The following is a 15561-nucleotide window of genomic DNA, read 5'->3' as shown; positions in this document are numbered from 1 at the left end:
TACTCCTGTCTGTGCCCCTGACCGAGGCATGGCAAGACCAACTGGAGGTGGTCCCAGGTGCTGCAGGGCGGCTACCCACTGCTCCTAGCTACACAGCTAGCATGGGTTAAATGCACGTAATTTCCCTAAGGGGAACAATTAAGTATCTCAAAAATCTCAAAATAAAATGAAGCTTGGGGGAAGGTTCACCTTCCAGGAGGACAATGATCCTAAGCACAAGCCTAAAGCAACAATGGCATGGCTCAGCAACAACAAGGTGAACGTTCTGGAGTGGCCAAGTCAAAGTCCGGACCTCAACCCCATTGAAAATCTGTGGCACAGACTGAAAATCACAGACCTGAGGCGTCATCCCATCAACCTGCAAGACCAATACAAATTCTGCCAAAGAGGATTGGGCAAAATTACTCCAGAAGAATGTGCAAAGCTTGTACATACTTACCCCAAGAGAATCATGGCTGTTACTGCAGCAAAAGGGTACTCTACAAAGTACTGATATGTGGGGGGTGAATACTTGTGCAAACAGCTTTTTTCAAACTTTTTTTTTTAATCTGCAGACATTTAACTAAAGTTAGCTTTAGAAATAATTTTTTGGACAAATCTATTTGCAATAAAGGTACTGTTTGGGATAACATGTGTAAGTGTATTTTGTAATCCAGAAAATGGTGATGACTTTTAAGGGTGCTGAATACATTTGCAAGTCACTGTAATATTAACATAATATGAAGCAACCAGAGGAAAATATCAACTGACTTCAATTTGTTTTTCGTAGGACCAGACTTTCTGTTCAGAATGGCGTTTATTCAACCAGCACATCAAATACACCAGTTTTACCAGTGTACTGGAACCATTGGGAGCTATAAAAAATACATTTTGACTTGAGGTTGAATTTTATTTTTCGCTCATGAAAGAAAATGAAGTCTGCAGGAATCTCAGCTTGGAAAATGACTGGAGTCACAGAAAAAACAACATCTCATCATCATAAACCACAAATGTCCTTCAGATGAACTCAGCATGAAATTTCACAATGAAACTCCATATTTTACCTGACGGGCATTTCAGCCAAACACCATTCTGTTAACCGGTTAGCTCGTTCCTTTAGGACTGTCTGATGGTTCAGGGAAATGCAGCGTTTCTTAGAGAGTTTAATATGATAAAAAAATATTTCAGCTTTAACCAAAAGAATTCCATACTTCCTACAGGCTGTCAGCAGTAGAAGCTTTGCACAGCATTTCCCAACACCATCTGGTTAGCGCTGCTAGCTGCAGCAGAGCAGCATTGGAAATACAGGGTTTTTAGGTGGGGTCGGAGGTCACAGAGGGTTAGACAGGCAGCTTCACAAGTAGCCAGTGACTTCGTTTGTTCAGAGGCAATGTGTCGAGTCCGGCGTCAAAACCAGAAACCACACTGTTAATGTCAAAGGGTAAAGGTCGGCGCTGAGAGCCCCTGACCCTCCTCTTCCTCCTCAAAGACACTGAGCAGTTCTTCCTTAGCAGGTGCATTCACCCCACCATGGACACGGTGAACATGCTGTTTCAGGTTCCCGTGGCGGTTGAAACGAGACTCGCAGAGGTGACAGGCGTAAGGTTTCTCTCCGGTGTGGATGATCATGTGTCTCTTCAGGTGAGACCTACACTTTTTGTCTTTTCCACAGATTGTGCAGATGAAGCTCTCAGGAGTTTTGTCTCCATTGGCGTGGACTGCCTCCCGGTGTCTTTTCAGGTGACTGAGACGGCCAAAAGCACGCTGACAGATCTCGCAAGTGTACGGTTTAATTCCCGTGTGGATCTGAGCGTGAGCTGCCAGCCATGACTTGAACTTGAACCCACTGCCACAGATCTGACAGGAGAAGAGACTCGGCATGGATGGATCACGTCTGCAGCGGGACAGCAGCGTCTTGTCTCCGTTGAGCTGAGCATGCAGGTGGATGTAGTGGCGTTTGAGGTGTGTGGCGCGGGTGAAGCTGCGTGAACAGAGGTTACAGGGATGCGGCTTGTCTCCACTGTGGACACGGGAATGAGCCTCCAGGAGCAGGCGAGTTTTCAGCCGCTTGCCACAAACCTGGCAAACAAATGGCGAGTCTGCTGATGAAGACACTGCCTCCTTTCCGCTGCTGTTGACATGGACACAGATCTTGTGGCGTTGGAGCTGATGGAGGCGGCCGAACCTGCGTCCGCAGAGGTCACACAGGTGAGGCCTTTCGCCAGTGTGGGTCAGGTAGTGGATTTCCAGCTGGGATTTGCATTTAAACTCCTTTCCACACCAGTCGCACAGCAGCGTGCTGGGCTTGGGCGGCTGCATGGCTCCATGCACGTGTACTGTTTTCTTGTGATAATCCAGATCCATGCTCCTCATGTAGGCCTTGGAGCAGAGGTCACATGGGTAGGGTTTTACCCCTGAATGTATGATGCTGTGCGATTTGAATCTGGAGCGACACTCAAAGGCCTTTCCACACACTTCGCACAGCCATGACTGGCAGTCGCGGCGGTGTGGCTTCTCCACCCGTGACATGCCATTGGGGTGCATTCGCTTCAGGTGCTGCTGCAGGTTGGTGAGGCGGTTGAGTCGCAAGTCACACAGGTGACACGCGAAGGGTTTCTGTCCTGTGTGGATGAAGGCGTGTCGACTCAGACTGGCTTTACATTTCATGACTTTCCCGCACACATCGCACACGAACCTCTTCGACGTCTGACTCTTCAGGCCGTGGACAACTTTCTGGTGGCGCCTCAGCTGAGGGGCATTACCGAAGGTCTGCTCACACACATCACAGGAAGGACGCTGCTGCTTCTTCGTTTGGGATTTGGTGGGCGACGGACTGTCATCATCAGGAGGACGAGACTGCTGTTGGTCAGCATCTAGAGAGAGAGCGAGAGAGAGAGTGATGTGTGCACTTATGTGTTTGTTGTTTGGGGGGGTGAATCGATACATGACTATTGGTTACTGGGAGCTGACCAGTACAACCACATTCTTCTACTGGTGGTTACTGGGAGCTCTTGTGAATAAGAATCTTAACTGCATTGCTCAAACAAACTTCAGAGGTGTGTGTATCACCCACATATACACACCTCCAGTCCTCCACTCCATCACAGGTCCTCTTATTTGATCCTAGATTATTTAATACAGTTCCTCTAATTTACCTCCATCACTTGGACGCCATGTTGGATTCCATGAGTCTTGTTTCTCCCCTTTCTCTTCCCCGGAAGGAGGACGAGTGGCAAACTGGAGGAATGGAGAGGAGGAAGACTTGGGTGGAGGAGTGGATAAACGATGGAGATGGATGCGTGGCAGAAGGGCGAAGCTAAGCAGAGATGGGTCCGGTTCCGTGTCGGAGCTGGTCCGTACGCCGTTCTGCTCGATGTTCTCTGCTGCAGGCTGAACAGTAACCTGCTCTGTTGCACCTCTGTCAGCCGGACCGACAGCTCTGCTCACCAGATTAGAGATGCAGTTCTGCAGCAGAGCGCCCCCTCCTGGCTGGTCTGGTTTGACACCAACACACTGCAGCATCACAGCGGAAGAATCTGGACAGACAGACGGATAATCCAGCAGTAAGAGAACCGGTAGGTTACTGATGTGAATCCTAGTCCAGGATCACAGATAAGACCTGTGTGGAGCTTCCTTTCATCTAAACAAGCTGTTCTGTTCTCAGTGATATTTTAAGAAATAGATCAAATAAATATATTTTAACTTAAAAAATGCAAAATTGATGATTGAATTTTCTAGAGGTGATGGGTGACTAGTTTACCAGCCAAGTGGATGGAGTATTTAGAGCAGAACAGATATTCAGGTTTACATCGTCACTATGGGAACATAGAGCTTCTCAAAACTGGCTGGTTGTAATGTTGCCGATTTTGAGAGCTAATTCAGTTCCACCGTTGTCTCTATATATACACCAGTCGGCTAAATGACGAGTATAACATGCCACTTTCTGCCAGAGAAGAGCTTTCCTTCTTTGATACTCAACTGCATTATAATCCATACGTTCAGGGAGACTAATAGTCTGGGAGTCTGTTTCTAACAAGGATTTTTAATTTGGCTGAAACCAATGTTCTCCTTCTCACCCGGCTGGTTCCAGTGGAGTAGCTGGGGCAAAACGTTGACCTGAACAGCAGCGTCTCTCCTCTTTTCTGCTTCGCTCTGACAGCCCACCTCCTTCTTCTCCTCCGCAAACTCAGGACACTGACAGCCCACCTCCTTCTTCTCCTCCGCGTACTCAGGACACTGACAGCCCACCTCTTTCTTCTCCTCCGCATACTCAGGACACTGACAGCCCACCTCCCTCTGCTCCTCCTGCCCTCTCCTCTCCTGCTCCTCCAGGAAGATTATGCAAATCTCTTCAGCAGGAGACTCCAGCAGTCCAGACCACTGTTTGTCTGTGGCCATCTTCTATCCCGACAGACAGACCAGACACAAAACAATCTGAATATGCATCATTATAATTCTGCATAATAGCAATGATACTTAGGATGGACTCATGCACAGCTCAGTTCCAGACCACCTACTACTTCATATAGTACTACTGTAATGTGACTACCATGTAGTAAATGTACTCCTACAACTAATTCATATAATACGATTATATGACTAGACCGTCGTAAATGTACTACTGCTACTACTTCATATAGTACTACTGTAATGTGATTACCATGTAGTAAATGTACTCCTACAACTAATTCATATAATACGATTATATGACTAGACCGTCATAAATGTACTACTGCTACTACTTCATATAGTACTACTGTAATATGATTACTAAGTAGTACTCTATGATACTTGTTTGTAACCTGTCTACACCCAATAATCCAGATAAGAACATCACAGAAGGTGAACCAGCTCATCTGGACTCCACATTTATAGAGAGAAACATTTCCTCACTCGTGGAAGTGACCTCTTCAGTCTCACCTGACTGCAGGTACCCCCACCCTTATAACCAATACAGTGACTGCAGGTACCCCCACCCTTATAACCAATACAGTCACTGCAGGTACCCCCACCCTTATAACCAATACAGTGACTGCAGGTACCCCCACCCTTATAACCAATACAGTGACTGCAGGTACCCCCACCCTTATAACCAATACAGTGACTGCAGGTACCCCCACCCTTATAACCAATACAGTGACTGCAGGTACCCCCACCCTTATAAACAATACAGTGACTGCAGGTATCTCCACCCTTATAAACAATACAGTGACTGCAGGTACCCCCACCCATATAAACAATACAGTGACTGCAGGTACCCCCACCCTTATAAACAATACAGTGGTTGCAGGTACCCCCACCCTTATAAACAATACAGTGACTGCAGGTACCCCCACCCATATAAACAATACAGTGACTGCAGGTACCCCCACCCTTATAAACAATACAGTGGTTGCAGGTACCCCCACCCTTATAAACAATACAGCGACTGCAGGTACCCCCACCCTTATAAATAATACAGTGACTGCAGGTACCCCCACCCTTATAAACAATACAGTGACTGCAGGTATCTCCACCCTTATAGACAATACAGTGACTGCAGGTACCCCCACCCTTATAAACAATACAGTGACTGCAGGTATCTCCACCCTTATAAACAATACAGTGGCTGGGGGTACCCCCACCCTTATAACCAATACAGTGACTGCAGGTATCTCCACCCTTATAAACAATACAGTTAACACTTAACTCATCTGCTCACTGCTGACTCTGTTGTAGCTCACTTAGTATGAAATGCTGTAAATGAGTAAGTTTAAATGTAAATGAAAGACCATTTGACTAAAAATGATATCATCTGCTAGCATGCAAACATCATGAGTCATTACTTTTTGGGAAAACACACACACACACACACACGCACACGCCTTCCCATCTGAATATCTGGTCCAGTCAGTGAAGATTTTGTTTTCATTTATATTAGCTGGTGGGATGTTATTTATTATTGTCACTTGATGGGTGATTATTATTATTAGTAGTAGTAGTATTATTAGTATTATTATTAGGTGAGGGCACTGGCGGAAGGGAGTGATGAAGGGCCCATGATCAATATCCATCCATCCATCCATTATCAGAACCATCTATCCTGCTCTCAGGGTGGCCAGGATGCTGGAGCCTATCCCAGCAGTCACTGGGTGGCAGGCGGGGAGACACCCTGGACAGGCCACCAGGCCATCACAGGACCCACACACACACCTAGGGACAATGTAGTACGGCCGAGTCACCTGACCTACATGTCTCTGGACTGTGGGAGGAAACCGGATCGCCCGGAGGAAGCCCACGCAGACACGGGAGAACATGCAAACTCCACACAGAGGACGACCCGGGACCACCCCCAAGGTTGGACTACCCTGGGCTCGAACCCAGGACCTTCTTGCTGTGAGGCGACTGCATTAACCACTGCACCGCCCCTGATCAATATCAAATTGATCAACTATTAACAGAAACTGAATGACTCATTTATTTGACAAAAGTGGCGGAAGATCATGCTAGTCCTGATCCCAGGGCTGGTCCTGATCCCAGGGCTAGCATGATCCCTCATACAGCAGATACATAGGGCCTGTGCTTCAAGCTCCTGTTGCAGTTTCCAGGTCTCCTGCAGGCTGCGGGTCCGGGTGCGGTAGCACCCTCGGGTTCTGCCTCTGGGTGAGAGTAGAACCAGCTTCTCTGGGCCTGCCTCCCCTCTGCACACTGTGCTTCTGCTGAATGTTTGTTGTGTGACACCTAATGCATTAATTCTCGCTTCAACAACTCACGTGTGCTCAGACCGGATCAGCCGAACGAGACGGCAGCGCGACGAGGAGGCTGGTCGTCCCTGACGAGTGTGGAAGTCCGGGTTCCTTACGGGCTGTGGTGGATTTGAAGGTACAACATCACTCACGCTGCTGTCCGCCAAACCAGCTCACCACAGGACCCCGGGCAGCGAGTCGCAGGCCAGCTGGATCCCGGTCTCTGCCGCACAGGTCAGGTCGGTGTTTCTGCACACACAGCAGGTCTTACGTCCACATTTCATACCCACGATCTCACCACACAATCTCACCACACAATCTCACTACACAATCTCACCACACAATCTCACTACACGTTCTCACTACTGTATGGGCGAACACGCTGCGGTACTGTCCTGAGTTACCAGTAGTTACGGCAGTTGTGTTCGGAGAAACACACGTCCAGAAACACACGGAAGCAGCGCAGATGTGCCAGTTGTTGTAAGAGCGGGACACACAACAGACACACAACATTACCTGGCTCTCAGGTGCGCAGGCAGTTCACGTCCACAGCTGGCAACGCCAACTTGGTCCAGAGGCGGAACACTTATGGTGATTCAGCCGACACTCGTTTCTTCACGCTCATACAACAGCGCGGCTCCGCCGCCACACCGCCCCCAGCGGCCCGGAGGGGAAACGCTGCTCAGCGGCTCCGGAGGAGAGAGTCGACCTGACTCGTCAGTTTGGGCCGACTGTCTTTCACCATGTGTGTGAGAGGATCCAGCACGTTTGGTCACGGGCAGAGTTAATCTTCATATTCATGGTAAAATATTTGTTGAACTGACACCCCCCCAACTAAAACACTTAAATATCTCATGTTTCTGTGACAGAATCTATCTATCTATCTATCTATCTATCTATCTATCTATCTATGTCTGTCTGTCTATCTATCTATCTATCTATCTATCTATCTATCTATCTATCTAGCTGTCTGTCTATCTAGCTGTCTGTCTGTCTGCCTGCCTGCCTGCCTGCCTGTCTGCCTGCCTGCCTGCCTGTCTGCCTGCCTGCCTGTCTGTCTGCCTGCCTGTCTGCCTGCCTGCCTGCCTGTCTGCCTGCCTGTCTGCCTGCCTGCCTGCCTGTCTGCCTGCCTGCCTGCCTGCCTGTCTGCCTGCCTGCCAGTCTGCCTGTCTGCCTGCCTGCCTGTGTGTCTGCCTGCCTGCCTGCCTGTCTGCCTGCCTGTCTGTCTGCCTGCCTGCCTGCCTGCCTGTCTGCCTGCCTGCCTGTCTGTCTGCCTGCCTGCCAGTCTGCCTGTCTGCCTGTCTGCCTGCCTGCCTGCCTGTGTGTCTGCCTGCCTGCCTGTCTGTCTGCCTGTCTGCCTGTCTGCCTGTCTGCCTGTCTGCCTGCCTGCCTGCCTGCCTGTCTGCCTGCCTGCCTGTCGAACCCCTGCATGAGATGGTGCTAGCTCACATCTTCACATACCATGTAGGGAAGCGGAGTGATGGAGTTGCATGTGTTCCTACATCGTGGTGCGATGGCTTGAATTCCTGCTACATTCCACTACACTGCTGTCCTGCGCCATCCCCAGCGTGTGTTGGTGCTCTACAGAGCAGTCCCGGGGCTTCCCTCCGGCTCCCTGGCTATGCGAGGCGATGTCCCAGCCATGTCTTGCTCCCGGAACGGACCCCTCAGGGGGCATCAGTGCACACTACACCAGGGGGAGCGCATCCTCCACGGCTTTGCCCCTGTGAGGGATGACGGGTGGGAGACATTTGCGCCGGGTCTTCGTGGTTTCCCCCTCGCTTTCATTCGTCTGTATTGACGGGACGTCTCCAATGGTCCATGACTCGTTCTGCGTATGGAGAGCGGGTTCGTTCTTGTTTACACTGGTGATGGACAGGTTGACGGACGAGACCAGGCAGGAGTCTCCGCGGACGATGATGTTTGCGGATGACATTGTGATCTGTAGCGAGAGTAGGGTGCAGGTTGCTGCAGCACCTTCACCCCCCCCACCCCCACCCCGCCTTCCCGCGTCCCTGCCTGTCACCTTCTTCTTGTAACCACTGCCTGGATCTCATTTCAGGGGCTCATAAGTCTTTACTCTAAGTAAGTATTATTAAGTAAGTCTTTATTCTAAGCTGCCTCTAACGTTAAGGTGGCCATTTAAAGAGATTCGCTAAATGAGTTAGTTCTATAACCGGTCGGTTTGGCGGGCATTGTGGGCGGACTATTTTGCAACTTTGCAACTGTAGCATCATGCGCTGGAGCCGCGGCGGTGCAGATGCCAAGGGCTTTCGCATGATTGACTCAAGCGGCTTGTGATCTGACTCCACGGTCACCTGACGTCCACACAGGCATTGGTGGAAGCACGACGTACAGCTCCTTTTCGATCTGAGCATAGTTGACTTCCGTCTCATTCAGTGCCTTTGATGCATATGCAGTTGGTTTCTCATCCTGCAGCAGGACTGCTCCTAAACCATGTTTGGAGGCATCCACCTCCAGCTTCACATCCTTAGTGGGGTCAAAGTAGGCTAGGCTAGCTCTTGTGTTAAGAGGCTTTTCACTTGCTGGAATGCAGCATCCTGGTTCGAGTCCCATACAAACTCACCGCTCTCTTTCAACAGTTCTCGGAGCGGGGCTGTGGCCTCCGAGAGTCTGGGGGCAAACTTAGACAGGTAAGTGATCAGGCCCAATATTGTGTCTAGCTCCACCTTGCTCTGCGGTGGGGGCATGTCTTTGATTGCTTTGACTTTGTTGGGGTCAGGCCGGACGCCCTCTCGTGTCAGTATGTGTCCAAAATAGCCCACCTTGGGCACACTGATGATGCTCTTGTCTTGGTTCAATTTTATTCCTTTCTCTTTGGTTCTCTGCAGCATGGCACGCAGGTTGGCATCATGCTCCTCTCTGGTGCGGCCACATACAATGATGTCATCGATAATGGCAGTGGCGTTGTGGAGTCTTTCATAGGCCTCGTCCACCCGTCTCTGGAACTCATCTTGTGCAGATATGATTCCGAACGGGAGTCTCTTGAACCTGTGTCTGCCATAGATAGTGTTAAATGTGGTTAGCATGGATGACTCTTCGCTGAGTTTTATGTTCCAGTAAGCAGACCTGGTGTCTAATACGCTGAAGTACTGTGCCCCTGCCGGTCTTGCTGTAATGTCATCTAGAGTAGGGAGTGGATAGTGGGGTATCTGGATGGCTTTGTTTAGGGGCGGGGATCTAAACAAATCCTGAGCTTTCCTGTTTTGGGCTTTTCCACTACCACCAGTGTTAACCCATTCTGTTGGTTCAGTGACCTTTTGGATTATGCCCATTTTCTCCATTTCATCTAACTCGTCTTTGAATCGGCTGTGCAAAGCGTATGGGATGCGGCGAGACGGGCACGCCACTGGTGTTACTTCAGGTTTCAGGTGAAGACTACACTCTCCAGGAAACAGTCCAATGCCCTGAAACACATCTGCATACCCAGCCATCGGGCTCATGTGTGGTTCTGGCTGCACATTGACCATATGCACTATTTTGACAATGTTCAGGTCTAGACATGCTCTCATAGTCTGTGCTTTCTGCACAGACTATGTCAAAATCTAGCATTACTGTTTTGTTTTTGTACCTGCAGGTTAACTTACAGGCACCTTTCACACTGAGTGTGTTCCCACCATACCCTGAAAGCCTGGACGGTGGGCCTAGCACTACATGTCCAAACAGTTGGTGGAATGTGTTTGCTGGTATTATGTTGGCCTGGGCACCTGTGTCTATTTTAAACTTTAATTTGTGCCTCTGTTTGCCTATTTCCAATTCTGCAAAGGCCTGTTCCTTGTTTTTGTTTTCATGCTGTTTAGTTACAGTGTCAATGTACAGTTCATATTCTGATTGGTACTCAGCACTCTCTGCAATAGCATGCACTTGCTTTGCTTTATATTGTGCTTGACGGTGCTGTGGTGGTGTCCTACACACCCTAGCATAGTGACTGAATTTGTTGCATTTGTTACACCGGCGTCCCTTTGCCGGACAGTCCTCAGTGCGGCTGTGCTCTCCTCCGCACGCACCACATCCTTTGTTTTGCATGGCACCGTTAGCGTCAGTTGTGTTTACAGTGTTGCGGTCGTGACGTGTCTGTCCTCTTCTGAACGGCTTCTTGCTAACTGCATCTACAGACGGGTTGATCACGCCTGCTGTGGGGGATCCATTGTTTTTAACTGTTGCTGTGATAGTTTGTGTGATCGTGCTATGTCAACAGCCCTTTCCAGGGTTAGCTCTGGACCTACACAGAGAAGCTTATCTCTCACTCTTGTTGAGTTTGTGGCGAACACACTTCTGTCCCTGACCATCTCGTCACTGTTAGGATAATCACAGTCTTTCACTAGCAGTCTTAATTCAGTCACAAACTGGTCGAAATTGTCACCTTCACCTTGCATCTTTTCGTGGAACTTATAACGTGCAAAGATGGGGTTGGCTTTGGGCATTACGTAGGCTTCAAAGCCGTCATAATAGGTTTTCAATACCTTTTTCTGGTCTGCAGTGAGAGTCCATGTATTGAAGACCCTAACCCTGTCTGAGACCATACAGTTTACATAGATTCCCTGGCCGTGCAGAGGACCAAGATATTCGCCAGAAGTGGATTAAGAACACCAACAGAAAGGACTTTGTTCCCAATAAAAACAGCACGGTAGGTTTTGATTAACAATGTATTGTAGCGAATCGGGAGGCAACCACAGGACCTGCCGCGGCCGAGACGCGAACCCGTATCGCGGGAGACATCACTAACCGCTAGACTAAAGGGTGAGACCCGTTGGCTAGCGGCCAATGTGTCTACTTATCCATGCACGTTACACTACCCCCCTCCTGCGGGAAGCGCGTCCCTGCGTTTAAGCATATCAGCTCCTTCACGCCTTTGGGAGTTCCTGTGGTTGCCTCCCGAATTCGCTACATTGGTGTCAGAAGTGAGATGGTGAGACCGTAAGGCCATCGGGTGAGACCATCGGGTGAGACCGTAAGGCCATCGGGTGAGACCATCGGGTGAGACCGTAAGGCCATCGGGTGAGACCATCGGGTGAGACCGTAAGGCCATCGGAAGCGTATGCGCCCAGAGGCGTGAAGGAGCTGATATGCTCATAGACACGTTGGCCACGTGCGGCTGGGTCTGACCCTTTAGTCGAGCGGTTAGCGATGTCTCCCGCGGTGCGGGCGATACGGGTTCGCGTCCTGGCCGCGGCAGTTCCTGTGGTTGGTTCCCGAATTCGCTACAGTATATTCATCTCACACTTACTAACGTCAGCATGCAGCTGCCTAGCCTAACATGGTGAAACACGTCTTTAAGCTAACACTGCTTAGCTTATGTTAAGTTAGCTAACGTTAGTGGGCTGCGGTGGTCGCACATAATAAATTAACTCAACCAGCTAGCTGGCGTTATCGTGAAAATAACTCTAATGTTAACTGGCAGCCCTATGTTTAATAGTAGAAGGGATTTTTTTTAACCATGCAAAACTTGACAGACAGTCAATAAGTCTAGCTACATTTTATGTCAAAATTTGTCATCAATTAACGTTAGCTGAATTGATTTTGGAAAATCGACAATCTTTGCAGAAGCCTACATTTCTTCACTCAGAGGGTTGTTTTTCCATCGCATATTGCTTTGTGATATCGAGGAGATTTGGTTGGCATATTCAAGGGTGGGTTTTAAGTTGATTTTGATAGGTGCAAAGCCATTTCTATGACATGAAACACAGTGTAATGTAATGGACAATATTTAAGGTAGTATTGTTGAGTTATTGTGGTATTTGTTACTCATCCTCATTATTCTTACCACTCAAGATGTGTGGAACCAAGCTGGTGCCCAATGCAGTTTTTCATGTGGCACGCCATGGGGCCAACCTGATGGGCCTGGACCTGTTCTTCGCTCTGGGGTTCTCCCTCTTAGACACAAGGGGGGCAGCAATCCTGACTCTTGCCACGCCTTGGCAGCAGAAGTGGCCATCACTGTTTGTGGGGCTGAGCTGCCTCTCCACCTTCGCCCATCAACCTCTCCTCAACCCTGCTGTGAAACCTGTCGTCCTACCATTGCGCCGCATCCCGTTTGCTCTCCGTGATGGGGTCTCCGCCGAGCTGCAACAACTGCTGGAAGCTGGCATCATTGAACCGGTGGATGCGTCACCCTGGGTCTCAAACCTCGTGGTGGCTAAGAAGAAGTCGGGGGGCCTGCGTGTCTGCGTCGATCTACGTGCAGTAAATAAGGCAGTGGTCCCTGATAAGTATCCACTGCCCACCTCAGAAGAACTCACTGCTCAGTTCTATGGCTCTGAGGTGTTCTCCAAGCTCGACCTCATACAGGGGTACTTACAGGTGCCCCTCCACCCCAGCAGCCGAAACCTCACAGCCTTTGTGACACATACAGGAGTGTTTCGCTGCACCAGGATGCCTTTCGGTCTCAGCTCCGCCCCTAGCTGCTTCCAGAAAATCATGGTCTCCGTGCTGGCTGGCATACTGGGCGTGGCCATTTATCTGGACGATATAGTGGTACACGGGCCCACCAGTGAAATCCACGACAAGCGCCTCAACATGGTCTTCGCAGCCCTGTCCAAGCACAAGCTAACTCTCAATGCTGAGAAATGTGTCCTCTCTCTGCCAGCCATCGACTTCGTGGGGTTCCGGCTGTCAGTGAGCGGTGTAACTCCACTACAATCCAACGTGGACACCATTCAGGCCATCCCTGAGCCCAGCTCGGCCGCCCAGGTCGCCTCCTTCCTGGGGTTTCTTCCCCAGTACTCTGCGAGCACAGCCCCCCTGCGCCAGCTGCTGCCTAAGGACGAGCCATGGGTGTGGTCAAAGGCATGCAGTGACGCTGTGCGTGATCTCAAGACTCAACTGACTTCACCACCAGTGTTGGCTCACTTCGACATCTCCAGCTCCACCTTTGTGACCTGTGACGCGTCAGCCACAGCGATAGGGGCCGTGCTGTCTCAAACCCAGAACGGTGTGGAGAAGCCCATCGCCTTCGCCTCCCGTGCCCTCAACCTGACCGAGCAGCGGTACTCCGTGGGTGAGCGTGAGGCGTTAGCCTGTATCTGAGCTTGTGAAAGGTGGCGCCTCTACCTCTATGGCCGCTCCTTCACCCTCAGGACAGATCACCAGGCCCTGACAGCGCTGCTGTCCACATCTGGGACAGGCCACAAACCCCTGAGGCTACACCGCTGGTCTGACCGCCTCCGCCAGTACAACTTCAGCCTGCAGTTCACCCCAGGCAGAGACAATGTTGTCGCCGACCTGCTGTCTCGCTCTGTCTCCACCCCAGCTCCACAGACGGACACTGACTGTGTGGAAAAGGACATTGTCCAAATGCTACACACACCCCTCCAGGCCACTGTCTCTCTGCAGGAGCTGAGGGCAGCCTCCGAACAGGACCCTGTCCTCTCCCAGCTCCGCACCTACATCCAGAACGGCTGGCCTCACAAGGTCCCAGAGGAGCTGGCTGCGTTCGCCCGAGTCAGACAGGAGCTCTCCTGCTGGAACGACTCCTGCGTGGCACGTGGGTTTTGGACAGTGGTCCCAGCTGCTCTCCGTGCACGTGTTTTGAATACAGCGCATGAAGGCCACCTGGGCATTGTGAAACTGAAACAGCGCTGCCGAGACCTGGTGTGGTGGCCGGGGATAGACAGAGATATTGAGGCTCTGGTGAAGGACTGTTCTGCCTGCCTTGTGAGTGGCAAGACCGGCCACCAGGCTCCCCCACCCCTGCAACCTCTCGCCTGGCCCTCTCAGCCCTGGGAACACCTGCAGTTGGACATTTGTGGTGAGATCCATGGAGTTCCCCACCACCAACGCTTCATGGTGGTCGCCTACGATCTACACTCAAAATGGCCTGAACTCACCACTTCCGGCACTGTGACCTCACAGATCATCATCGACTTCCTGGACTCTCTCTTCTCTCGCTGGGGCCTCCCAAAGACCATCACCACTGACAACGGCCCTCAGCTGGTCTCTGCTGAGTTCACTGCTTATCTGGAAAAGAAGGGCATCCATCATATACGCACTGCGTACTACCACCCCCAGGCCAATGGCGGCGTTGAACGTTTTCACCAGTCACTGAAGAACGGCCTCAGAGCACACATGGCCCAAGGGTGCTCTTTCACGCAGGCCATCCGTCACACTCTGCTGCACTATCGGGCCACACAGCACTCGACCACAGGCGTCTCCCCAGCCTCTCTCATGCTAGGCCGGGAACTGTGCATGCCCCTTGACGGGCTCCGCCCCTCCACACCCCAGGCACCTCCCTCTGGGGTCAGAGCCTCAGTCACTCGTCAGCAGACGCGGATGAAGCAACGGTTTGACCAGTCAAAACGAACCAGGGTGCCAGACATCAATGTGTCAGACTGGGTCAGGGTCCGCAGTCCCCACAGGGACAATAAGATGGCTTCATACTGGTCCTCTCCTCTCCAAGTCACCCGTCAGCTGGGCCCAGCCACTTACCTCCTCAGCGATGGCACTCGGTGGCACTCCAGTCGTCTACGGAAGGTGTCAGCTCCGCCACACACAGCTGGTGACACAACCATAGCCATTCCCTCAGCATGGCGAGACGCCCCGGGGCTTCATGCAGCTCCTACACGGGCCCCAGACCTTCCTGGGCCTCAGCTCCCCCTGCCCCCCCCCTCCCCACCTCGGCCTGCCCAGCCTCAGGCCGCCCCGCGACCTGTTGGCACACTTTACGCCCTGGCCACCTAGAGGACTTTGTGTCAACCTTTCATGTTTGAAATCCTGCCGGGGGGGGGGGGGGGGAGGAGTTATGTCTGCACACATCGACAGTGCTGCATTTGATTTGGTGCTGTTCTATTGTGCTGGGATCGATTGGTGATGCCTGCGGGCTCTGGGTCGTTTGATCGGG

General features: G+C 51.0%; 1 protein-coding gene across 2 annotated transcripts; it reads right to left on the bottom strand.

Annotated features, from left to right (window-relative positions):
• Positions 1–772: 772 nt before the first annotated feature.
• LOC130130024 (zinc finger protein 436-like) lies at positions 773–7267 on the bottom strand. Of its 2 annotated transcripts, none has more exons than XM_056299750.1 (5): positions 7221–7267; positions 6732–6953; positions 4056–4380; positions 3135–3515; positions 773–2852 (listed from the first exon to the last, which is right to left on the bottom strand). In XM_056299750.1, the coding sequence occupies exons 3-5, from the start codon at positions 4375–4377 to the stop codon at positions 1414–1416; spliced, it is 2142 nt and encodes a 713-aa protein (XP_056155725.1). In that variant the 5' UTR covers positions 4378–4380; positions 6732–6953; positions 7221–7267; the 3' UTR covers positions 773–1413. The 2 variants fall into 2 exon arrangements, with proteins under 2 accessions (XP_056155725.1, XP_056155726.1); XM_056299751.1 differs by having other exon boundaries at positions 4056–4377.
• Positions 7268–15561: the final 8294 nt, after the last annotated feature.

The sequence above is a fragment of the Lampris incognitus genome, chromosome 19, assembly GCF_029633865.1.
Source record: "Lampris incognitus isolate fLamInc1 chromosome 19, fLamInc1.hap2, whole genome shotgun sequence".
NCBI lineage: Eukaryota > Metazoa > Chordata > Actinopteri > Lampriformes > Lampridae > Lampris > Lampris incognitus.
The sequence above is the reverse complement of the archived record's forward strand: the minus strand, read 5'-3'. Positions and strand labels throughout refer to the sequence as shown.

Bases quoted from the DNA above. Each gene is read 5' to 3' on its own strand.
- LOC130130024 (XM_056299750.1), bottom strand. From the start codon at position 4,377: ATGGCCACAGACAAACAGTGGTCTGGACTGCTGGAGTCTCCTGCTGAA. The intron at 3,516-4,055 runs GTGAGAAGGAGA...CTGTCTGTCCAG, and splicing joins ACTCCACTGGAACCAGCCGG to ATTCTTCCGCTGTGATGCTG. The intron at 2,853-3,134 runs GTAAATTAGAGG...CTCTCTCTCTAG, and splicing joins ATGGCGTCCAAGTGATGGAG to ATGCTGACCAACAGCAGTCT.